Source organism: Rhipicephalus microplus, chromosome 1 (genome assembly GCF_043290135.1).
Source record: "Rhipicephalus microplus isolate Deutch F79 chromosome 1, USDA_Rmic, whole genome shotgun sequence".
NCBI lineage: Eukaryota > Metazoa > Arthropoda > Arachnida > Ixodida > Ixodidae > Rhipicephalus > Rhipicephalus microplus.
Genome location: NC_134700.1, coordinates 262,146,092 through 262,171,422, shown reverse-complemented (window position 1 = coordinate 262,171,422; position 25,331 = coordinate 262,146,092). Strand labels below are relative to the sequence as shown.

Here is a 25,331-nt window from a genome sequence, read left to right as displayed (position 1 = left end):
AAAAGGTTAGATTTTGTTCTCGCCTCTGTTCCTCTCTCGTGGTGCAACACATGGCAAGTGCTGAAAAAGGTATTTTTTAAAGAGCAAGGTTTAACCATAAGTGAGAATATTCTAAACCATAGCTTGATGCAAACTGCTAGCTCTATTTTTCTTAAGAAGCCATGATAACAAAAGACACCCAAAGCCACCGTTAAATAGAAAAAGAATAGCGAATGCAGTATCCCCAAACAGATGTGAAAACTAATATACAAGATTAGAGGCAATGAATCCAAAGGTCTCCCGTCCATCATGCCAACCAATTTCGCTCCTAGGCAGATTAAATGAAGCAGGCATTGTAAGCCAACAAACATAAGAAAACATCCCAGCACATGCTATCCGGATCATCACAAGCATTAGACCACTACTTTCCACTACGTGAACAAAAATGTGTCCTACGACACTACACGGTGTCTTGAAAACATGCAGTACGTGGTACTTGTAAAACAAAGCCATACGAAAACCAAGTGCCACAGTTACAGACATATTTTGGAATTTGTGCTCAGAAAAGTAAAAATTCGGCAAAGATTACGTTAGGTTATAACATGCAACAAACCACAAAAAAAGTAACAGTACTAGCGGCAATTATTGCACAATTTGCTTTTGTATAAAACTAGCACTAATTTAAGCAACATCACGTATTTTTAATTACTCAAGAAAGTGTCTGCAACAAGAGAATCCAGCTCAGTGAGAGCATAAGTTACAAGAAATACAGCAAGTCTTCTAACTAGGAAACCGTCAAACTTAATCAACTTGTAAATAAATATTTGCTACGAAAAAATCTTATTGACACATTCCCCCCCCCCCCTTTTCAGCCCATTAATACTTCCCTCAATGTGCAGAAGCGTGCACTTCTCTTTTGAATTTTGTATTCTAGTTTATTCTACTTTTCAACAATTATAGGTATATATAACTTTATTGGTGATTGTGAGCACTGCCTACTTATGATGCTGAATAAAGGAAGAGATTTGGTTCTTTCAATACGCACCACTTGGCTGAAATACCATATTTTCTGGTGCACCTTTTTTTTTCTTTATTTTCACTGATGCGTCTTATATACACAAAAAGCCATTCGATTTTGCGAGACTCATTTTAGGCACTAAACATTTTGTTACGACATGAACTGCATGAATCTCAAATAACAAATATTTAACAAAAGTTATTACAAAATAAAAACAGAGCTTATAGATGTAAACAGGTGGTTGTGTCATTCGGATCAGGTATGCCACGGAGGTTTTCACGAAAGCTAAGAGAGAGCAGGTGCGTTGTGATTTGTTATCAAACTACAGTATATCATTCGGCATGACTAATTATGAATTTCTCAAGGCCTCCACAGTCAAAATCCTCTGTGAGCCCCTGGCACAATTAAATTGTAAAGACAGGTTTAACTGCAGTAGTGTCAGGTGAATAAGTGCCCCCACCTGGACCCGTCGTCAGCCGCCTTGGCCCCTCCTCCTCCCGAGGAAGGGTTGCCACCTTTGTGCTGGTTGTGCTGATCGATGGCCTGCCAGAGGCCTGTCTGCGAGAGCTGCTCGGTGATGTTGATTTGCGGCAGCTCCTCGGCCTCTTTGTATTTCTCCATAGGAACCTTGATGAGGTTGCCATTCACCAGAGCTATGGCCACATTCCCTGAACTGGCCTCCGGGAGCAGCGCATTCTGCACCGCAAACCAGGTAGCAGACGTGTCAACTGCACTGCAGTTTCTTGAGAGTGCGAGTAAAGCCTACTGTACTCTCCTTAAAAGGGCCCTGCAACACTTTTATTGCAATAGCAATTATATGGACAACCTTGGCTAATTTTTGTCGTTGTCGTCATGTCCCAGATATGTATATGTATATATACAAAAAAGGCACAGAGAAAAATAAATCTGAAGAAAAAATTCGAAGGCACCCACTGTGAATACGAACTCGTGGCCCCTCGCTCCTTAGCGCACTGTGTAAACCAACTAGGTTGCGCCGCTCATGCCATCCATATCATTAACGGCGAGCTATATATATATGAATATAACATTCTTAACATATATATATATAACTTATGAAAGTAACATTCTTGAGCAGAGCTTGCATGTATCACGAAAAATGAGAGCTTCGTTCCACCGAAAAGTGGAAGTAGCCAAGAACAAGCAAGCAGGCAAGCTTCTCCCACCAGCCAGCTGCTTCCGGCGTCGATGCCCACACTGCAATGCCTGGTACAATCTGAAATGAACGTTTGGTGAAGTGCATTGCAACTGCACTTTTCGCTACTATCACTGGTATCATCAACGTCGACGGATGCCAAGGAAGGAAACGCCGGACGAAGGCCAGAGAAAATGCTGTATGCAGTTTAGCCTCTGTGATGCTATTCCGTTACGTACTAGCACCTGCGAAACAGAGCTGAAGCAAGGTGGGCTCGCATACGTGCCCAGACACAGCAAGAATGTGGTGCTGGGCGTGCGAGAAATGCGCGGCTCAACACACATTTGACTCTGTTCACTACATTTTATATGGTTCCTAAATCTTTTAGCCTTACTTAGTATTACAGTCCGATGGGTTGCTATTGCATTCAATGCTTCGCTCTTGTGCCGAAACGGTGACTTTTTCTACCCAAGTATTCATTGAGTGACTTCATTAAAGGTGTTTACTGCCTCTAAAATCGACTGCAGCAGAAATGTTCAGAATCTGCCAAGTATGAGTCAAGGCACACTGCTTTGTGACACGCTTTAATTAAGCACTTCTCTCCTTTTATACCAGCAAGCGTGCTGATGACTACACAGGGGACCACAAGAAGCTAGGCGAGTTCATCAGCGCACCTCAAGCACATTTCTTTTTCTTTTTTCCTTTCACAGCGTAGCTTGCCTTCAGTGTGATTCCATCACACCCACATTGTGGCATCTCTTAACAGCTGTGCTAAATACACAGCTCATGATGCTCAAATCAGTCAATGCCTGTGGTCTTTTTGTTTATGACGTCGTCCTTTTGAATTATGGCATTATTTGTCGATAAAAGAGTGCGCTACTTCCAACCGAGATTGAAAATTCATTGTGCACTCGCAGCCACTTGATGCACTGCAATGTTTAATTCACATGTTCTCAGGAGCGTCCACAACTGATCAGCAGCGTTTTCTGACCTTGCTCAAAAAGTGCTGGAGGGCCCCTTTAATGCCTGCCCAGTGAGTCAACTGGAGAGCATCATTTTCTCGGTAATCAATCACATTTTATAGGGTCACGGCAACTTTTTTTTTTTCAGGTATCATGGAGAAGCAAAGAAAAAGGCAGCAACACAATTAGTCGGAGGCCGTCTATACTCTAGCTAAAGCAGGACCTAAATTACAGGCGATGTTGTACTGTCACAGCGAGCCGAGCCGTTGGCTCCCACACGTTTTGAAGCAATTGAGCCTAGCTGCTGATGAAAAAATACTAGCTAAAACTTGCTGATATGCCATAACTTTACTGCTTCTTTTAGATATGATCAAGCTTTCATGTTCTAGTACACTTTTTTGAATATAAAGACCTACACAAAGTTGATTATCAAGATGGGACAACCCTAGTACACAACCTTCACTACATTACATGCTGCAAAATGCAGACAACTGCTTTGAGAGACGTTATGAATATCTTCATCATAAAACCTTACTATGTACAGCTAACCATGAGTGCGAATATGTGTAGCGCAATGACACAGTGTGCCGAATGTGCGAAAATTCATGCACTGCGATCAAGTAGTTGTCCATTATTTGTTGATGAACGTGGCCTTCTGCAAATTTCATTGCCTGCTTTATTTATTTAGTTTGAACTCTTCTGCAGTGAGTAAGAATCCTTTTGTATTCATTTTTAAACATAATACACCCCCCCCCCCCCCAAAAAATGCTGAAAAGATTCAGAAGTGTTATAGCAGATCATCCCAAGAACGCTTACTTCACAATACCACCCAATTGACATGACTCAGTTACTGCCAATTATTTATATGGAATGGCACCCAGTAACAACCATGGATTGCTCATTTTGGTTTAGTAAAGCTACAGAATAAATTCATAGAGTGCAACAAAGCACTGTCTAACAAGTAGTTGAAATATGTTATGCATGCTCACCAGCAGAAGCTATTAAGACATTTTCAGAAAATTAATGCTTATGAAATCAGTAGCGAAAGAAGCATGCTGTGGCACGTGTCCACAGAATCAACAAAATGTGCAAAAGAATGAGAAGTGACGAGTGAGAAGGAAAGTTTGTTTCCAAGAGAGGCAGCATGCTCACCTTATCCCCAGTTTCCTCCTGCATCAAACTCAGATTTGCAGGCTTTGGTATGAAACAAAGACATGCTCATTCTTAAAATGCAGCACGGAACAACAATATATTTGAATAGACTAGGCTAATTGCTACAAGCAAGTGGTTGGCAATGGGTTAATAAATGAATCTTCTATTACGGCAATAGGAAATGGAGCTAGGCACGGGTTATTTGCAGAACAGACAAGCAACAATCAAATGAGGTAAGGAAGCAGTTCAATCAACAAAGCATTTAACAATAAGATATTTTTCACTTCAATACGGTTAGTACTAGCAGGTTAACTGGACAGAGATGGCCAACACATGCAGCATGCTGTGGCATATGCAATATTTAAACAGCCATAAATTTAACTTCAGTTAAGGCAACACAGAAAACCTCGATAGCAAGATCAAAAAGAAATAAATCTCCAGCACATCACTAGGTTGGCTGGATGAGAAACGTATACTAGACTACCTCGAATTACGTTCATTATGCATAATGATGGCTGTCTACAAAGGTTAGGCTGGCTTCGAGCATCAGGCACTACTCTATTTGTGAGTTTTATGCTTCTTCCCCTACACAACAGCATGCACAAATATGAAAGTCATTCAACAAGAGTCCATGCAATGTCGTGCCATTGATTGCATGCAACTCTTCACTTGATGCTAAATTTTTAAAGACGAATTTTAAAGCTACATAGCAACAATCATTGCAGGTCTCGATTGTTTTATAACAAAAATTTAAAAAGCTTTCATTACCCACACAGTGTAATTAAGCAATCTATTTTTGTATCTGTTTACCCTACTCTAACTAGCTTCTAGTAAAAATCTACTTTAGAATATATTCTATTTTGTCACAAGGCATTAGAGTCTAAGAGCTTAAAAGCAATCGTTCAAGACAGTGTAAGGTTTTGTATGGCAATGTTGTAATAACTATATGTCAGCCTCACCAAAAACAAGAAGAGAGAAATTGATACAACGTAGCTTGGTTCCGCCAATGAAGTTACTTCGCTCTCAAATACTGTTTCGTTTATTATAGTGACAGCTCCAAGCAAATCAATACATTTCGAAGTTTAAAGTGCATGATCTCCAGGGTCATTGATTAAATAATGAACACATAACAAGCAACTAGCAAGTACTACTGACGTCATGCAAGTTCAGCAAAGTCTGAACAAAGTGCTTAGAAATGCATAAGTGAGCACGTACTACTCAAACCTCGATATAACGAACCCAGATATAATGAAGTAAATGAAAAATAGTTTTGCAATAGATGCACTGGTAAGAATGTACCTTTCTAACAAATTTTCATATACAACAAACTGATTTTCGTGTAAGATGAAACTTTGTTACAATGAGGTTTGAATAGTACAGTTTAAAGAGTGAAATTTGGAAAAGAACTACTGCATTCTAGGCAGTTGTCTACCATCAACATGTTTGGGGCACAGGCCTTTAGCCTGCGCCCTAAACATATGTAGCTATTGATGTCAAATAAAGTTGATGTTACTAGACTGAAAGTAACTGTGCTGAATTATAATGAGGGCTAACAGACAATAATGGAAAGTAAGCATAGGGGACGTTATAGTAGTAATTGTAGTGCAAGTTAAAAAAAAGAGGCTGTCAAGATAACTTGCAGCCGACAGGGACAGAACCGGCGATCTTGACCGAACCCGAAACTTTCGGAGGTCACAGGTTCGGCCTCCGTGGGTGGCAAGTTATCCTTTCTTCAACATTACTTTCTTCGCATTTATATTACCATTGCTACTAATAACATGTCCTACACTTTTCTTGGCATTATCGCCTGTCAGTTCTCATTCATATTGTGGCTAACAAAGAAAAATAAGCCCCTAAATTTACACTTCTGTCCTGAACCATGCGACCAGAGAGACATAAATACTGACAATACTGACAGTCTCCCTGATCAGTCATGGCAGTGTCACAGGTAAATGCAGACAAAAATATAATCCACAGGGCATCAAACCTTCAATTCAAATTCTTCCCGCTCTGCTTCCTTCATCTTGTCTTCCTCTTGCTTCTTCTTGGTGTGCTCAGGCATAATGTCGTCAAGAACCTTCAGTTCCCGTTGCGTGAAAATGAAGTCCAGCAATTTCCGCACACCAATCATGACAACCAGCTGCAAGGCAGGGACGTGATGTGTCATGTAAGAAGTCGCACGGTAATCAGTTCAACTATACATGTTTTCACAGAACAAAATCAAAGGACATGTTACTGAGACTAAAGGGTATAAAAAGAAAACTGAGGCTATCTGTCGAGGATGTGACATGAGAGAAGGACTGACTGAATCAACAAGGAAGTATTACACATCAAAAGTTCAGAAACCAGAAAATGACAGAAAACTATCGTCTACCCCTCTATACCGAAAAAGAATACTCCGCGTTGCATCATTGTTTTGCACCCACATTGTTAATCAGCTGTGGTGATTCAACACAAAAGGCAAGAAATGGCTCCTACAGTTTCATTATGCATAAAACATTATGTTAGGTTTATTTCAAAGAAATTTCTATGCTCTTACATATTATAATGATCACTCGGACAATTCATACAAAACCTTCCCCCCTTCCTGTTTAGGTGAGTGGTTGGGATGTTAGGCAAGGCTTTATGCATCAAAACAAAGTATGAGCAGCACAGCAGTAATGATTCCTGGGATTTTATGTGCCGAAACCATAAGATACTTACGAGGCACACCAGAGTGGTGCGCCCTAGTTTAAATCATAGGTTCTCAAACGTTACATGGAACCCTGAGGTTCTCTGAATGACATCTTCGTGTTCCGTGAGCGGCCAGAATGAGTGCAGCCTGCAACCGTTTTATCCCCATCAACAAATTTATTAAGTCAACTCTCGTTAATTCAAACTCGAAGGGACCTCTGAATTTCATTTAAATTATAAAGAAGTTTGAATTATCAGAAGTACTCAGATATATGAGTCTGAGTAAAATGACACCACACATTATGATTGAGCATTAATTTCATAGCATTTAAAAATTTTTTAGGCATGTTTAAACCTTAACTGCACGCAGTGAACACAAAGCCAAGGTGTAAGGTCCACAAGTTCAGATCAGACCTTTTAAAAAAATTGTGAATTGCCGACTGCTTCTTTGCTATATGTGCCTTCAGCACAAAGCTTTCTACAATGCTTTAGAAGCATCACAGTTTACCATGCATGTGCTTCATTTCAAACATTTGTTTACTAGCAAATCCTTTTCCTTGAAGGCCTGAAGCACTTATTTTTCATTTTTAGATTGTTAGAATTGCATAAGCACGTAAATATTTAAATACTAGTGGGAAAGCAACAGATATTATCTGGTATGAAACCACAAAAGGTATGAATTAACCGAACGATGGAATTCGAATTAAGAGGCTTTTAACTACATTCAAAGTATAGAGGGCCAATTAAAATATTGAATTTTGTTTGAATTACCTGAAAGTATGAATTATCAGAGTTTGAATTATTGCGAGTCTACTGCATCTAAAAAATAATATTAAGGTTGGGGGTTCCGCTGCACTCTGGAATGGCCGGCCAGAAAGTTTGAGAACCCCTGACCTAAACACACAGGTGTTCTTTGAATTTTGCTCCATCGAAATGCTGCTACTTTGGTCCTGAATTGACCCAGTACTTCAGGGCTCAGCAACGTGCGACAGCTTATGTGCTAACATTATGTGAACCTTATGTGGTAAGCTGCCACGGCGGGCAGAGAAGCACAGCAGTAGCTCAGTAGACGGAAGAGTATAGTGTTATGGTTCCACAGTGCTCACCATGAGAGGGAATGCGATGGAAGATGGCTTGTACGACTTGATCAGCCAGAGGCAGACGAGACAAGTGAGCTGTATGAGCGTGAACAGGTGCACTCGCATAGTGGGTACATGCCGCAGGAACATGTAGTCGGGCTGGTACTTTTGTGGCATGAACATTATCAGTATGCGGTCGAAGAACTGCACAGAACAGGTGCACACACAAACTCGCATATGTGGCAAGCCCAACAAAGATCATGTGCTATACCAGTAATATACATTTCCCACACTCCTAAACTCGAGGAGTAAAAATCAGCTAGATGCAGCTCCCAAACTCCCAAATTTTGCCTTTTTGCCACGCAGTTTCATCAAGCAACAGCATTATGCTTCAGTTCATTATCTACAGCCTTGCTTAGGTGTTATAAGCCTGGTACATTCCTGTTAGAGATGCTTAGGTGTGCACAGCCTTGATCTGTAAGGTCAATATGTGTTGCATAGAACCAATGAAAAAAAGTGCACTTTAATAATACACCGATTACTGTTGTTTGATAAATGTGATAGACCCCACAAAAAAGGTGCTTTGGTTTTACAAGGGGTAACTGTCTTTATAAATTCAATTAATGTCAAAAACACTGAATCATTGATCAAACTTAGTTTTATTTATTTCCTACATTTATTTTCTTTTTTTTTTATAAAGTTTTCAATAAGAACATCTTATCACTCACTCAACTGCAACACATTTAAGGTGAACCATAGCAAGCAGAAAACTGGCTAGTTATTCATTGCCCTTATTTATCATTCCTTCTTTTCAATTGTACAGTTAATGAGGAAGAAAGAGCATTTCTGTTGAGCTGGCTTAATTTTCATTTAAATAATGTCTTCATATCTGGCCCACTTGCATGCAATAAAGATAAGGCAATCTGCAAAACAAGGTACCTGTGAGCCTTTGAGTGATGACACTCCCATGTAGAGGAAGACACCGTATAATACAGCCATAGGAATACGCTGCAAAAACATGAACCACACATTAAGATTCTGCTTCAGCTACTACATAATGCTGGTTGCTCACATATAGAACTAAAACAATCAAGCTTTCATGCAATAACCTTTCATTGGATGAATTATTGGTTGACAGCTGTCGCATAGTGAGCATCTCCCCCCCAAAAAAATAGAGAGGGCAAAAGCTTTCTGTTCACAGATAATCAACGTGAAGCCCATAAGACAATTCAATAACATGATAAAGATGTTTCTTACTGTGTATGCTCAGTAATAAGCCATTTTGATTCACCACACAGCCCTAAACTTAGTGCTGGTTATAGCTCGGACAATATACTAGTGCTTTCAAACTGAACTCCCTCTGAAAAAAACTATTTGATGCATTAAAAAAGAAACTTCACTAAATTAACACAGCACTTTTGCAGCAACCAGGCACACAAAACATTTGGGTTAGATTAATTTATTATAGAGTTGCACAGCCTGATAGCATTTTCAGCTGCTTCAGCCGCTTGTGCCAACTCAAGGCTACCTACAAGCATAAAAAGATGGCTAGACTTTTTTTTTGCTAGTCTTGATTATACAGTAAAAGCTCCATAATGCAGATCTCACAGGACGAGAATAAATGTAAGAAATAATTGAATTTCCAATTATTGGAAGAATCGAGAAAGCAATAAACAAATGTTTATTACATCAATATGCTTTCATTCTCTTGATCAACACGTAAATCCCATTCTGCATAAGAGCGACATAAAAGCCGCAGTTCTTGCAACGTTCGACTTTATTCACAATGAGACCACGGCTAAAGACCTCCCAGTTTTAGCATATGGTTCTTGCTGATGACAGTGGTGATGCAGACTGCGCCAGGTCAGTCCAGTTGTTCGCGAATCTCATTTCCACTCCTTTTTGAACCACATTTGCGGCGATCTGCACTCGGTGCACTCGGAGAGTCATCCAAATAAACCATACTATGGCCAAGTATGTCCCAAATAATGAATTTAATGCCATTGAACAGTAAATATACTTGCGGGGCTAGTTAAACTGTCCGAATAGTCCAATTGTCCAGATTATCAGGTGTCAAATAAATGAGATTTTACGGTGCTTTAGTCAATAAAAGTGTGCTTAACTGGTCAAGCACATAACTGTGAATGGTTGTACTTTGAAGGCCATACCTTGAGAACAGGAGTGAAGAATACTGAGAGGCCCACCAGAAGGAATATAAACACCTGGGTCAGCCTTTGTTCTCTGAAAACACAAATAACAATTTAAGATTCCCTACCGTTCACAACAAGTAAAGAAAAAACAAAGTAAGCTTACACACTAGATAGATGAAATTGTGCAAGTTCTGGCAGGATATTTAATTTTAGATCTCCTACCAGAACTGATAAATATGAATGCCATGGCACCCCTGTAATCTGTTAGTGTCTTCACTTTGTTCAAATCTTTTCTTCTGCCATACCAATTTTGCCCCCTATTATGACTCATTAATGGATATCTAGCTAGAGCAAGTTATAATACTGTAAAATAATGAAAGGAAACCTTGAAAAGAAAGAGCCACAGGATGGATTGGGAAATAAACTCTTACTAAAGTTAGTTATTGTCATCATCACTATTAATTTATATTAAAAAGTGCTTAATTAGGAGCAATGCAAAAAAATAATATGGTGACACAATTTCTTGATGTGACGTTAACCTCACCTTACACCAAGGAACTGCGGCTTCTCTCCTGGTGCTGACGATTCTGATTCCATTCGAAGAGAGTTCACGTGAGTCATGGCTAGCACAGTGGCCGCAACAAACCAGGGCAGACCAAGGACAGAGCAGATGGCAATCAGGACACTCAACACCAGAAGGTCGAGATGGTAGCCGCAACCTTTCTGTTGGGGACAGCATAGGATAAAAGCAATTCAGAGGCAGGGCATTACTTCCAATGCTGTAGATAAAATCTAGTTGATACAAGAGCGGCTCTCGGTACTTGTTGCTCTAAGAATGCATTGCATGACTGCACTGGAAGGGGTTACATGCCAGTGCACAGACTACAGTGGATGCACAAACATTTGTTTAAATAGTTTTTTGCTCTAAATTCACCTCATAACACTTTATAGCTAGTTCTTTGTCCTGCTTAGAAAAGGTTTAATTGCACCAGCAGTCGGACACTACAGTCGAGCCCACATATAACGGCCCCACTTAAAACAAACTATTGCTTAAAATGAACGACACCCACCTGACCGTGGAAATCGCACTTACAACGAACGTCTCCGAGTGTGCTAATCGGCTACAGCGAATGGGGTCAGTGCTCAGGCGACTTCCCGGGACACCACTTTTGGCCACTGATAAGCCATCGGCGGGGTGCCCATAAACTATTATTGTTAAATGCCAACACTGCTTCCACAGTCCTCTAATTGTCGCTCTCCCCGACCATTTTTTGTTAAACACCCCTCTGTTCTTTGTCCGCTACACTACTATGAGCATCCCACGTCCCCAGACAAGGCCCGTGTTTTCTTTTGAAGACCTGTCGGTTGACTAGTCTTCCACCAGTTTTTGATGGCTGGTCTTTATTACATTGTCGTTGGCATCACCGGCCTGAGTGATCAGACCATCTGCCAACATCGTCGACCGCCGGCGGTACCCGATCGTCTGCGTCTAGTCTGGATCGGTGCCGTTTCGTTCCAATGCATGCACTTGTGCTACCCCACCTACTTTGATAATTCACGTTTCGTTCCGTGTTTAGGACCTGTTCTTGCTCACTTCGCACTCCGTTAAACGTGCGGAAGCATAAAAACGGCCGTTACATGGTACTAATCACAAATAATGAAGCTAGCTGGTGCCACAATGCGATTTTTTTACCTCTGCTCGCGCAGGTCGCTTTCCCAAGTGTTCCTACGAGTGAGCTGTGCGTTATGTGGACCTTTCAAGCAAGCTACACGGCATGCTTTCTTCACGCATGTTTTAGTTTTCAAGGCTGCCTTCCCACCGAACGCTCCCATTTTTTCACTCTTTCGCAATTCCGCCTGTCTCTTGCAAGTAATTTTAAAGTAATCTTTCCAGTGCCACCTCAGGTAGTCTTCTGCTGTCCTTCACTTAATGTTACTCCTTCACCCGTCTCCACCATGCTCCACAACGCCAGCTATACTAGCTCTAATTATTGCCAGCCATACTGGCTCTAATTAATAAGTTTTTTTGGTGGTTAGAAATGGGCCTAACGGGCTGACAGCAGTTCTCCGCGTCCTGGCTTGTATGTCGCGCGTGCACGTCTTGCTCCTTGTTGGTGTGCGTGTATGGTCAGGATGGCGGACAGGAGGTTTTCTGCACCTTTTCCTGCTGCTCAACACAACGTCAAAAGTGCGACTGCTTGACTTAGGCATAATTGACGCATTCAAGACATTATATGTGCCTGGCTGTGGAGCGCTTGCTCATAGCTGTTGACTGTCTGGCAACCAACTTGCCACTTCGGGCATCCCTGTATTCAGCTGTAGAGATTGTGGAGGCTTTGTGCGTGGAGTTGATGGCTACATGTGTGCGCAACTGTTTTTGCATAGCTGATTTCGTCAACGTCGGACCCGATGCCGAGCCTGACGCTTCTGAACCGGACCACTCAGGCGGCGATTTGTGGCATTGCGTCGCCAACACCATGGGAGGGTGGGTCATCTGCTGGGATGATTTCATTACGGACGATGGTGATGAGGACACTGCAGAACAGGTGAGGGCATTTGAATGGAGTGCACAGCAAGAGCAATTTGGAGGAATCGGATGACGGCGACGAAACTTTGGAGCCAGTGCTCCCAAGCGTTCCCGCAGTGATTGGCTGCACTAATGACGTCAGACAGGTTGTGTATGCTAAGGGCCTTAGTGAAGAGTGCACTGTCACTTTAATTACGCTCGAGACCAACCTAAGCGCTTCCGCTCTTTGAAACGTGCATTTTGGACATTTTTTTGTGGGAAAAAAACAGTGTTTTCACTTGGAACTGTTTTAAAAGCAGTGTTTCATTTAGTACAAACTTTGGGATACGACGAACGGATGCCGTGTCACACTGAGGTTCATTATAAGCGGGCTGGACTTAGCTCTCGGAGGCAGGGGTAATATGTAAATCAGGATGAAAATTTTTTCTTTTCTCCTTTTTTTTGGGCTTTAAAACAAAGTATACAGACTTAAATGAATGTGCTGGTGAAGTAGTCGGACAGACCTTCAACTTGTTTTCTTTGCGGTTGATGATGACAGCAGTGATCTGCTGGTCCATAAAGATGAGGATGGTGGCCAGCATTGCAGGGGCCGCGGCAGCCAAGGTTGTCCACCAGGGGTTCCGACCCAGCATTGGAATCAGCCAGCCACGGCCTTCCCAGGTTGGCTACGAGCATAAAAATCGTTTTCCAACTTGTGCCAGTCGTGAAGGCAATACAGATAATTGTGCTACTGTATTTCTATACTTGCAACTTTGCAATTGTACTGTTCTGGATTTTGGTCACTGTGTAGAGGAGCATATGCACCAACGTGTATGCCTCGCCAAAATTGCAATAAAGAACCCTTAAGGAACACTAAACACTAAGAGCTAAACGATTTTTCGCGTATTAGTAAAGTGCAATTTCCCAATCTCAAAAGCACTACACTTACTGCAACACAATGCCTGGTAAGTGAGAAAAGGCACGAAAAGAAAATGCAAGTGAAGACACCACCTTGAAATTTCCACACGTAACACCATAATGTGGAAGATGTTGAAGGTGTCTACTGGGTTCTACACAGCCTCTAATCAACAAAAATGAAGTGCATTGCCATCTCTGGGTGCCATAGACCTAGAATACCAAGTTTCAGAAAATTTCATCGAGCCAATGTCATGAAAATATGAAAAGAGCATTTTCAAATTTTCGATGTCACACATGGAAATTTCAGCATGAAATTTAAAGATGATACATCAATCTTGATTTTCTACGCTAATAATTAACTTAAGGTAGTGAATAACGTGGCATTAGAATTCTGAGAATGCAATAATATAGAAAGCCATGTGAGTTGGTTTGAGGACATTCTTGGAAAAATTTTGGCATGTACACAACTGACAAAAAAAAAAACAGAAGGTGAGAGACAAACGAGCGCGAACTCACAACTTGGTTTATTGAATGAATTACCCGAAATATATATCCCAGGGTAGCTCAATAGTGCATGTGCGTAAAAAAAAAAAAACAAGAAAAGAATACAAAAGGAAAACAAATGAAGCACTTTACCTAAGGGGTATATATAACGTGCAGCAAAATGTGAAAGTCAAGTATGGCTCAAAACGGTGAATCAGTCAGTCAGAGCAATTGATGTGCTGCTTACCCATTCGGCATCAGCAAGCCTTCTCACATGAAATATTTTTACTATTTCCCGAGTTAGCTTGTCGAACTCGAGAAATAGTGACTTGAGTTGTGTCTAACTCGGGGTTGTTCTAACTGACAAGGAGTTGACCTTTTATGGGCGAAGCTCCTTATAGCGGCACCCGTTTGTCCCTTGTAGTCGTAGTCATAGTGTGTAACCAGTCTTACATTTTGCCCTACAAGGTGGTGCCGGTGGGAGATTTCTTCTGCACGTTGTTGAACAATAAAAAATTTGCAGCGTGCGTGTTAACTGAAAGCCGAATTCTCCTGTCTCTCATTCCCCCTTAGCAGCTATTGGCATGTACATTGAGCGCTATCTGACAAGAAAGGGTTGCTACGTTATACTCGCTGGACGTAACCTCATTGGTTTTAGAAAGGTTTAGCGAGCGTTGGGCCGCAGTGCCATGAATACAGTGAACTAGTATATACCATGAACTCGAGGTGGTTAAAGGTGGGAAGTAGACACGAAGCGCAAGCCGTAAGAAAGTGTGCGTGTGCCACCTCTCATTTAGTCGTTGGAATGTCCACTGGATGGTGGTGCTTCTATATGAGGAATATATGATGAAAAGATGCAAGATGGTGGTATTTGGAGTGCTGAATAGGTGGTTGAACCCACACACAGACAGATGCATGGACGGACGCACGAATGGCTGTATGGACGGATGGATGCATGGACGGACGCAGGAGCGGATGCATGGACGAACGCAGGGACGGACGCACCGATGGACGTGCGGATGCACAGACACACGCACGGACGGGCGGATGGAAGCACGGGTAGCCACACAGAAGCACGCATGGACGGACGGAAGCAAGAACGAATGAATGGACGGATGCTTCGCCCCACTCTCCATCATTCACTCCGTGGATATGCTGCCATTTTTTTTTTTTTGAGCCATACTTCACTTTTACATTCTGCAGCACGTTGTAGATACTATTTATGTAAAAGGCTGCAGTCATAATGCGTTTTCTTTTCTTGCTTGTTTCCATTTGTTACGTACATGCGCTCTTGAGAGAGAAAGAGAGAGAATTAACTTTATTAAAGGTCCTGAAAGGGACTGGGCACCTCTTACGGGGGCCAGCCCGGTGGCTCTGCCTATGTGGGGACTGGGAGTCGGAGCTCGCACTTGAGCTACGCTAGGATATATATTTCTTGTATAGTAATACCTCGTTAACTCAAACTTACATATCTAAAAAATTCTGCTAAGACAAAATTTTTCAAGTCACCAAAAGTTTTCCTATATGTCGTGCGTATATTTTCTTCCCTTTATCTCGAAGTATTTTTGGGTCAGATTGCAGATAACTCGAAATCTTGGCTGGGAGTGGAACGAAAATTCAGCCACCGGACCATTTCACAAGATTAGCGCAATGCTGCCATGCCTGAGGTCCGTCTATGTTTTTTTCTTATTTAGCTGTGCCTGCCACTTCGTCGATGCTTTCTGCAAATGCAAAGTGCACAAAGTCTCAGCCCAGCGACATATGAACTTTGTCAAGAAACCCTGTGGCATGTCATGTGACACATGCGCTGAGCAGAGAGGCCCCCTTCCCATGCTTGGCGTAGTTTGTCTCGTTCACTTTGTGCAGTGCACATTATTTCCCCCCAAGGTGCATTTCCCGCAAGGTGCGATTTCCATTCATCTGTGCAAACCATGCGGTACATATTTTTCGCTGACTGTGAGTCCAGTGCTCATGATCTTCTCTGAGGTGCGATTTTCTTTCATCTGTGCAAACTGAGCGGTACGAATTTTTCACTGACTGTGAAGAGCAGCAACTTAGGGTGAGTGCCGCAAGCATGGCGTCAAAGCAGCACAAGTCGCTAACACTAGAAAAAAGGGTTGCCCTAATTAAGGAACTGGAGAAAGGAAGCCGAGCAGAGTCGTGCGTCGCGCATGAATTCGGCATCCCCTTGTCTACACAATCGACAGCGCTGAAAAGTAAGCAGAAGGTGCTGGACAGATTTCAGCAGAGCTTCTCCAGCCAGCGGAAGTGGGTTAGAGGGTTGAAGTTGCCAGACGTTGAAGCGGCGTTCATGGTTTGGCTTCGAAATAAGGTTGAGTGCAGTGGCGGAAAAGATCGACAGTTGCGATTCGTCGAGAAGCTCGAGAACACGTTTGAACATGAGCATTAGGCGATTCGTCGAGAAGCTGAACATGAGTTGCGACTCGTTGAGAAGCTGGAGAACGTTTTTGAACATGAGCATTAGGCAGTTTTTTTTTTTTGCTAAATAAAATGGCAGCGCGGCAAAGCCCAGCAAGTTAAAGTCTCTTGTATGTTATTTTTTTCTTTTAAACCTGCACAACAAGAAATATTAGAAACTGCTGCTGAAGAGCCCGTAAGTAGCAGTAAATTTTCTGAAAAGCGCTCATTTTTCTCAGCGATTAGCACAACTTTGCTTATCTCGAAAAAATTTTTATCTTAAATTTTTTCTTGTTTTTACGACTTCGAGTTAACAAGGTATTACTACTTCCTTCAATAAACAGAGTTGCGAGTTCGTGCCCATTTGTCTCTCGCCTTACGTTTTTTTGTCTCGTGTGTACGTGCCGAAATGTTTCAAAGAATATTCTCACAGTGCAGTTTGTCAACCTAAATCAAGTCATTGTTTCTCGTTAATGTCTCTTTAGGCCATACTCAAGACAGTGCCATACTTTCCGATGCAGCAAGGATTCTGCAGTGTAGCCATGCAGACTACTAGTACAGCTGATGGTCTTACAGAGTGACGTGTAGATCATATTTGACATATGTGCTCTGCAATAAGCAAGTTGTGCAGATCGCTAGAAATACTGGAATCAATACTTGGCTGTTCGCCTCTGATACAGACATAAATTGTGAGAAAAGGCTACTTAATTTAGTGTATTTCGTGGCATTAGGTCGTTGAAGTGCAGCTCCCTTACAACATCCCAAGCGTAATGGCTGGACATTTAATAACCTGGCAATACATCTTCAGGCTACTTTAACTCTGAGGGACAGAACTTTTGGTTTAAAGCTGCGTCTGAATAAGTTCTCTGAACAAACACATTTATACACTGAAACAGCGGTTAGTTTGTTCCCCCATTATCTTTGTAAGACATCCTCAACAGTCAACTCAGACCCTTAGTAAAATGTAGCACGTTACAGCAGTTTCACTGCACATGCAGTGACTCACCTCGAACTTTTGAGGCACCTCCAGTTTCGGAGTGTCCAAGCCGAGAAGCATGTCGGTTACAGTCATGAGCATGATGGAAATGACCACAGCAAAATCGCTCACCAGAGCTCGTATCTGCAACATAAGGCACACAACATACCACTTATGTGAAGCCAGATGGAGCAGCAGTACCAGTGCTAATGAGTTGTCTACTTGGATAAATGGCAAGTGAAACATTCTGCTTGGGTAGCCAGCAGAGGCCTGAAAATGGCATCATAGGAAGCTACATACTACCAACTGCAAGGTGACTGGTATGGAACAAAATAATACTTCTTGTCGATCACATCACACAGTGTGGAATACAAAACACTAAGATTACTTTATTTTCTGGAGCACAAAAAAAGTGATAATGTATGATGTCATAATCGGGCCCTTGCTCACATTATGACAGGTTGCAGCTATGAGGCAAAGTTAAAGTTAGTAATGATGCAATAGATTCACCACGTATTACTCCACACAAAAGACTGAAAGAGAAAGAAAAGAGAATTCCAGCTGTCCAGACCAACATTTTAGCCTAGCTGTGGTGAGTGATGCGTGGATATCTCCTAGCATAACAAGATGAAGCTTAGCAGTAAAGGACAGAGAGAAAGGGCATTGTCGGAAAAAAATAGAAAGCCATAAGAGGCCACAGAAAATTAGAGACTGTTTGTCTTTCATCATTAGCTTGCATGTAATGTCAAAGTCAAGTGCTATATATTTTTGCTAACTCTCTTGTGGCATCACTATATGCACTGTACGAAATTCTTGCAGTAAGAGTCTCAGTTGCTCTAAAAAGTCAAGCGAGAACTTTTGCGCTGTTTACTATGCCCACTAGATGCTACACAGCAAGAAGATACACTCATCACCACCAGCCAGCAGCCTGTCAATGGAGAAGCAGCCAGAAAATTTCTCTTGGCTCTGTGAATGCAACTGATCACAGAAGCAATTGAATCTTCAGAGGAATAGAAAGAAGTCTAAGTAAGTACTAATGTAAGTACCACAGGAAGGTGACATGCTAACAACCGCACCGCCGGGTGCGCAAAAAAAAAGAAAGAAAGGCAGCAGGGTCTCACAGAGGTAGGAAAGTAGCTGGTAGTCTTGAAGTCCTTGAGGAAGACAGCCAGTGTGAATGTAGAGATGAACAGTAGCACTGAGAACAGAAATACGTCCGCGTAGTACTGACAGCCCAGACCGTGCAGAGTGCCTCCATACTCTTTGCAGGCGTGCTTGCTCAGTATGGTCCAGTTGGTGGTTGAGTTTAGCAGGTCTGTTCCATTTGGTGGTTCACAGTAGCAGTCTACACGCACATCAATATCCAGGTTCATTGGGTACTTGTGGCCGATCTTCAAGACCTGCATGCAGGGCAACCAAACAATGGTGTGAGTGCATGTGTTATTTACTAACTTATTAATTAACTCATTGATTATTAAGAATACAGCTCCCACAGGAAAAGGAGCAGCTGTTGAAAGAGTAAGAAAACATCCAGCTACCAATACCAATACAGAAAAATTTACAGGGCATTAGGCAGGGGATCTTGAATTTGTGGGTGTCAATTGTGGCAGCAGTAGTGTCAAAAAAGTGGTTCTATGTGGTGCTACTTTTAGGAACACAAGATTCATTACACAAGTACACCAGACTCCCTCGCATAAAAGGACACGGTGGAAACCGAAAGGACCAGGAAGATATATCTTCACGAGATTTCCGTTCCCAGAGAGGTGAACAAAGGTGGAGGATACAAGTACGAAACCAATCTTGTCAGAAGAACTTGTTCTATTTAAGCAGCAGTTCTGTTTAAGTGATTTCCGTATAGTGAGAGCCTACAGTATGTGCAATGAGATGGCAAGCCAACCTCGCAATAGTGATCATTTCTAGCTGATACATAAAAAGGGGGATCAAAAAAGGGTTTCTTTCAATGCAGTACTTTAACCCTTTGTGTGACAGTGAGATACATGTACGTCCCACTTTTTCTTCAGCAGAAAAACTTTTTCTCTCATGCTAGCTGTAACAATTGGCACCACGCTAAGTGGCTGCTCTCTCACCTAAGCTTCTGCAAGCCGCAGAAAATTATCATGGTTTTGAAAGGCGGAAGTACCGCCACAATGTCATTGAAATTCGTTCCATTATTTTCCCGAAGCTTCTGAATGTTTGTCCCGTTCAGACAAACAAAACTTGTCATTCATAATGCCAGATGGTCTTCTCTTCTTGTGGTTTTCTGGAGAGATAATCTCAGCTCCCAGTCATCATGTGTTTATGTAGATTTGTACAGTAACATGACTGCATCCGAACACAGTCCTCTGTGAAATTGCTATGCTCCTCGCTAAGCCTAATTGAAGATAACGGTGTGTGCAAATGATTTTCTTGGTATCATAAACCTCTCTTGAAGAATGTGCAGGGACAATGCATTGGTACTCAATCATTACCATTGCAATAGTGCAAGAAAAGACAACAAAATGGACAAAAAACAATTGATGCATGTAGTGAAGCAGCCTTTACAGAAACAGACCACAGCCCTACAAAGGTTGGCAAAGCAAATGTGCTGGTGCTCTTCCGTTACAGGAACTGAGGTGCGCACAATGTTCTCCCGCACAACATCGGAAGTGCTCCTTTTCGCCACTTGTTGCAGCCGTTTCATCCCACATGCTAGGCGACATAATCCCACAAGAGTGCCTTGATGAAATTTGTTTTATACTACTTCTTCATAGTTCATGTGCATATACAACAGCCTGTTTTTATAACATTGTCTTAAAAATATACGCTAACCTACAAAGGGTTAATGATAGATTTTATTTAAAGTATTAACGTGAGAGGCTTCACAGCAAGGAAATATGTCACGGTAACTTAGATTTTTCTTCAATGGCATGCAAAATTCCATAGCATAAAGTGTGTCGCCAAAGCTGTAGGACTTCCAGAATTATAACAAGGGGGGCCCAGTTTGAATCACATATGGTGAATGTGTACTCTAATTAATAAAGAGCACCGAGGTTTTGCATATTATACACCTCAATGGCCTCAATGGTATTAAAAAAAACTGCCAGGCCTGCGCCGAATGCGAAGCACAGTCACAGTGAAAGCTGAAAGAGCGGGCTTTCTTGAGCATTCTTTAAACACTCTTTGGATAGCATTATCTGCACCAGAAATGGTGCAGGTAAAGTAATGGAACATGTGAATCGTGCTATTAGTGACACATTCAAAATGCATATTCCAGAGGAAATTCGGAGAGATATGAATTCCAAGGTATCTATAATAGTCAATTGATCGTAAAGAAATGTTATTAAAGCATGTGGGCAATGGTCATGCCCATCGCCTTCTGGAGGACGTCAACAATGCACAAGGTCAAAGCATACATTTTTTATAACCAGATATAACTCTACTGCATAGCCATTCCTATGTGTATTAGTATTGTAGAAAGGCATTATCACTTTGTGAGACCATACAAATCTGTGCGAAGTCATCCTTTGTTACAGCTACAAAAATTAAAGAGCACTAGTTTAACTTTGTCAGCCCATATTTTTGGTACATATATTCTCCACACAACAGCAGGCTATTTCAGAGCCAGAAGGTGCTCATTCTATGGTTCTCAATTTTATAATTATTGTGGTGAACTAGCAAGCTTGGTTTGACTCCCAGTGAAATGTCCCACAAGTAGTAAGTAAGCCAGGTTTATTCAACCATCACTTACGTTTTCGATGGCTTTGTAGATAAAGATGAGCGAAATGAGGGTTGCAAAGTTTTCTTCTGTGAATCGTGTAATGTAGCACACGAGTGCACTCGCATCAAAGGCCACGAGGACAACTAAAATGGCTGCTGTCCATAATCCAATCCATAGCCGCAGTGAGAGATAGTCCAGATCATGGTCCCTAAGAAAAATATGAGCAAAGCAGGTCAAGGCATTCAATTCCGAACTAGCTTTCAACAGACATTTCCACGAGATCTCCTTTTCTAGGTTTCAACATACATTTCCTAATAACTGTATTTACGAGATTGCTTTATAAAACTAGTGCAACTGTTAGAAAACTGCATGTGATTTACACTGCAACACACACTCAGATTAACAGAAGGCCTTTCAATTATACAAGTAATCAGACTCTTTTTTTTTTCTTCATTTAATTTCCATACTTTAAAGACCCCTCCAGGGGGTATTACATAAAAGATGGATGTAGAGAAGCTATACAAATTGGTAACCACGTATGTTAATTGTGAAAAAAGTAATGTGTTACACTTTGCAAGAATAAAGTTGGGCAGGTAATGGTGGCAGTGCTGCGAGAAAGGTCCTTCCATTCAGATAATAACCGTGAAAAAGAGGGCGGCGAAAAATGTCTCGATGTGGTTGCGCGAATGGGTGACTTGTAAGGCATTACCAGTGTGATGAGATATGCAGCCTGGCGGGGCGATGATGTCCAGACAGTCAAATAAGCTGTTATAGAACTTGTGGAGCAGAGCTATGGTGACAATGCGACAACGAAGTGCGAGAGTTTATAGAGATGATTCTTTTTTCAGTGATGACAAACTGACACGGTATGTGTATGATGAATAAATAAATCATGTAGCACCGTTCTGCAGGATCCAAATGGTAGCAACCCTACTCTAGTCTGATCATGAATTTGTGCTCTACTTGCATATCCCACCTATCCCTCAAAAATAGTAAAATTGTTTTCGATGTTAAGCTTCTCATTTGAAAAACATTTTTAAGGCGCTGGTGTGCTAGTGCAGATTCAGTGCTCTCATGTGAAAAAAAGAAGAAAACTATACTTTCCCAATGGTACATGCAATACTCAGGTGTTGTAGGCGAGATGCATAGTCTTTTTAAGCCTCTCAAATTATCAAAAACGTGTAAGTGTGCATGCACAAGCACACAGCCACATTCACACAAAAATTTACACTAAGACAGGCATACCACTTTCAATCATCTGATTCAAAAGTGCTCTCCGCAATAAAGTCAATGGTCAGACGAAATCTCATCGGGCCAGTATGAAACATTGGTGGAAATTTGAAGGACCCCGACCACGCAAAAAAATGTAGTTCTTTTGGCATTTCAACTCTCATGCAAAAGCCTTGAGAACAAAAATCCCATGCGTCGGTTGAAAAATCAAGTATATTTCCACAAGCTTGGTCAGAGTCTTTAAAAGTTTTCAGCAATGCTACCTGTAATCAAAGCTTGCCCCCTTTCTTCTTGATAACTTGGCCCCTCCCATGGAGGCTTATCAACATCAGAAAGATTAAGAAGTGATCAGACGATGCGTGTAAAAACTGCCTCACCCCTATAAACACTTGCCTTCATATTTTCTGATAATGATTGACATCACCTGTAAAACTGCAAGGGAGATGTAAATTTATGAAAAAAAGTAGTATACATCCACATGGTGGAGTTGACTTCTCTTTACAACATTCCAACTAGTGTATGAGACCAGGCAACGTTACAACTGCACTGTGGAGATTCATCATTTATTGAAATGAAAATAAAACCAATAGAAATAAAATGTCATGGCAACTCACTTGCAGAAGTCGTACAGAATTGTCTCAAACACTAGCACTGGTCCGGTGCTACCCAAAATAGTAAGCGGCTGACCACTGAATAAGCCATAGAGGATTCCACACACTGCACCAGACATCAAGCTCTCCATGGCTGCCTGGAAGCAAACGACAACAAAATTTTCATTTGATCACCTGCATTAGGTTACCTTTAGACACTGCATATAACTAAACAAAATATATTTAGACGATATTACTTCAATATCAATGCTGATTGCAGCTCTCTACTATCCCTGCCGGTGCATTTATCAGTAAAAAATTGGCCCTGTATCTGCATGTAATCTGCAAATGTCGTCGAAAGACCATAGTCTTGCGTGTGGAGAGAGTGAACAAAACATTTATTTGATGTTCTGCGCAAGAAAATCGGGGAATGGTATTCCGGAGGCGCTGCGTAGAGTGCCTCGAGTGGGCAGCGGAGGCTCACGAGCGCATCAAGTCATGTCACACGTGAGCCATGAGCGCCATCTGGCAGTTTTTTTTGGAAAACAAAGCGCGTGCCCGTGCGCGCCCGTCTCAGATGTGATAAGGTATAGAACCCGAGGCGACGGGTAGGTACCACCACCATCTCGTCTTAGCAAGGCGTTGGAAACACTTTTCATTCCGTGCAAGTGTTGCATGATAAGCGCAGCGTGATAAATGCTACGGCCCTTGAAATTACTTATGTATGCGTTTTCTAGTAAGCGATGCATATGCAGAATATATGCGTGTTGTCATGGTGCCCCAGACATGCGCAATATTTAACACACAGACAATTGTACAGACAGACAGACCAAAATTTTTGCGTCGAAGGTCTCCAAGAAAGACTATCGTCTTTAATATAAGAAATGCACAAACGTACTCACATTTTTAAAGTTACCTAACAACCAATTCAAAGCTGCCCACTGCAGTTCAACAGTAGAATAATCCAATGTCCTCATAAGCGATGTCCATGACAAAACAAAATAATAAATCCCCTGTGATTCGGGAATATCCACAGAATTTTCGAGAACTACTTAATTAAGGGATAAAAGAGGAGGAGAGTTTTTTACGCAGATTTTCACTTGTCACTGAGAATGAGCTATGGCATGGGCTTACGAATCACCACACTGGCACTACAATTAAAAATTGTCTATGGAAGAAGAAGCTAGTACGTATCCTAATACCCACAATTCTCTGCTCTGTTGCGGAGCCCAGGAGACCGCCAAACGTGATGATGGGCGTAAGGCAGGCGAAGTACAGGAAGAACACAGAAGCAACGGACTGAAGAGCAAAGGCATCCTTGAAATCACTCAGGTACCATGGTGCTTTGCGTTTGATGTCGTTTATAAGGCCGCCAAACAACCTGCACATTGGAATATTTCAGGCATGGTTGACTGCAGTGGAAATTCTTCTAGGGAGGTGAGAATGTGATCTTTTAATCAATAATGTGAGCCCCCCTGATAAGACCATAACTAAATGCCCGCATGTATGTTCATTGTCTATTACCTGCATATTCCTCTCATTCTTTAGCCCACCTTGCAGTGCATTGCTGCTTTCTTTCTTTTTTTTTAAGGGGGGAGGTGGCTTTGAAAAAAAACTTTTTTATTTGTTGACCTACAGCAATGAAATTTGGCATGCATACTCATAAGTGCCTAGAATAGGGAAATATGCAGTTTCATCATGATAGCTTCAGTAGTTCTCAAGTTACATAATGCTACACGATCCAATTACATGGTCTGCTCGTGGAAAGCCTAGCGCTGCAACAAAACATGCCAGGAAGCTGCGAATGATGTTGATCTTTACTCAAAAGAAAGCGACAAGGTATGGCACTCTCAGAATTTTTTAATAAGTTCTCTTTTTTTTTTTAGAGATCATCATGGCTGCCGACACACATTGTCAGAAACAATGGCACGGACAAATCATCATCTAGAAAAATAACAGGGCCACAAAACAGAAATTGAAGATTGCTGTACCCACAAGCAGTGTTCAGGGATTCAGGGAAAAAAAACAGAATCAAAATCGGTCCAGTCATTCTCGTGCTACTCTTCCCACGAGCAATGCACAATGTCCAAAACACACTTGTGAGAAAAAGCCTGTCGAAGTTTTCGACAGGCTTTTTTTCAATGAACTTTTTTGTTTCTTGTTGGATATAGATGAAAATTGGCACAGACACTAAGAATAACCTCACAGTGCTTTCATAAAAATTTTGAAGCGATACCACAAATACTTTACGAAAAACAAATTATTTCTTCACTGAACCATGTGGAGGGGCTGAGCATAATGTCAAAAAAAAAAAAAAACAGTATTGAGAAAGCTGCGTTTAAAGTTT

General features: G+C 41.6%; 1 protein-coding gene across 9 annotated transcripts in view; it reads right to left on the bottom strand.

Annotated features, from left to right (window-relative positions):
- The window catches only part of LOC119187143 (sodium-driven chloride bicarbonate exchanger-like), a 240,234-nt gene that overhangs the window by 4,320 nt on the left and 210,583 nt on the right, over positions 1-25,331 (bottom strand). For 8 of the 9 annotated variants that reach the window (XM_075894115.1, XM_075894113.1, XM_075894114.1 and 5 more), the window contains 13 exons: positions 24,191-24,365; positions 23,009-23,142; positions 21,195-21,372; positions 18,589-18,867; positions 17,498-17,611; positions 13,197-13,358; positions 10,711-10,889; positions 10,185-10,257; positions 8,956-9,024; positions 8,044-8,220; positions 6,252-6,404; positions 4,265-4,306; positions 1,458-1,693 (listed from right to left, as the gene is read on the bottom strand). In XM_075894115.1, coding sequence (XP_075750230.1) covers positions 1,458-1,693; positions 4,265-4,306; positions 6,252-6,404; positions 8,044-8,220; positions 8,956-9,024; positions 10,185-10,257; positions 10,711-10,889; positions 13,197-13,358; positions 17,498-17,611; positions 18,589-18,867; positions 21,195-21,372; positions 23,009-23,142; positions 24,191-24,365 — 1,971 coding nt within the window. The remainder of the gene's footprint in view (positions 1-1,457; positions 1,694-4,264; positions 4,307-6,251; positions 6,405-8,043; positions 8,221-8,955; positions 9,025-10,184; positions 10,258-10,710; positions 10,890-13,196; positions 13,359-17,497; positions 17,612-18,588; positions 18,868-21,194; positions 21,373-23,008; positions 23,143-24,190; positions 24,366-25,331) is intronic. The other variant, XM_075894110.1, reaches the window with a different exon arrangement.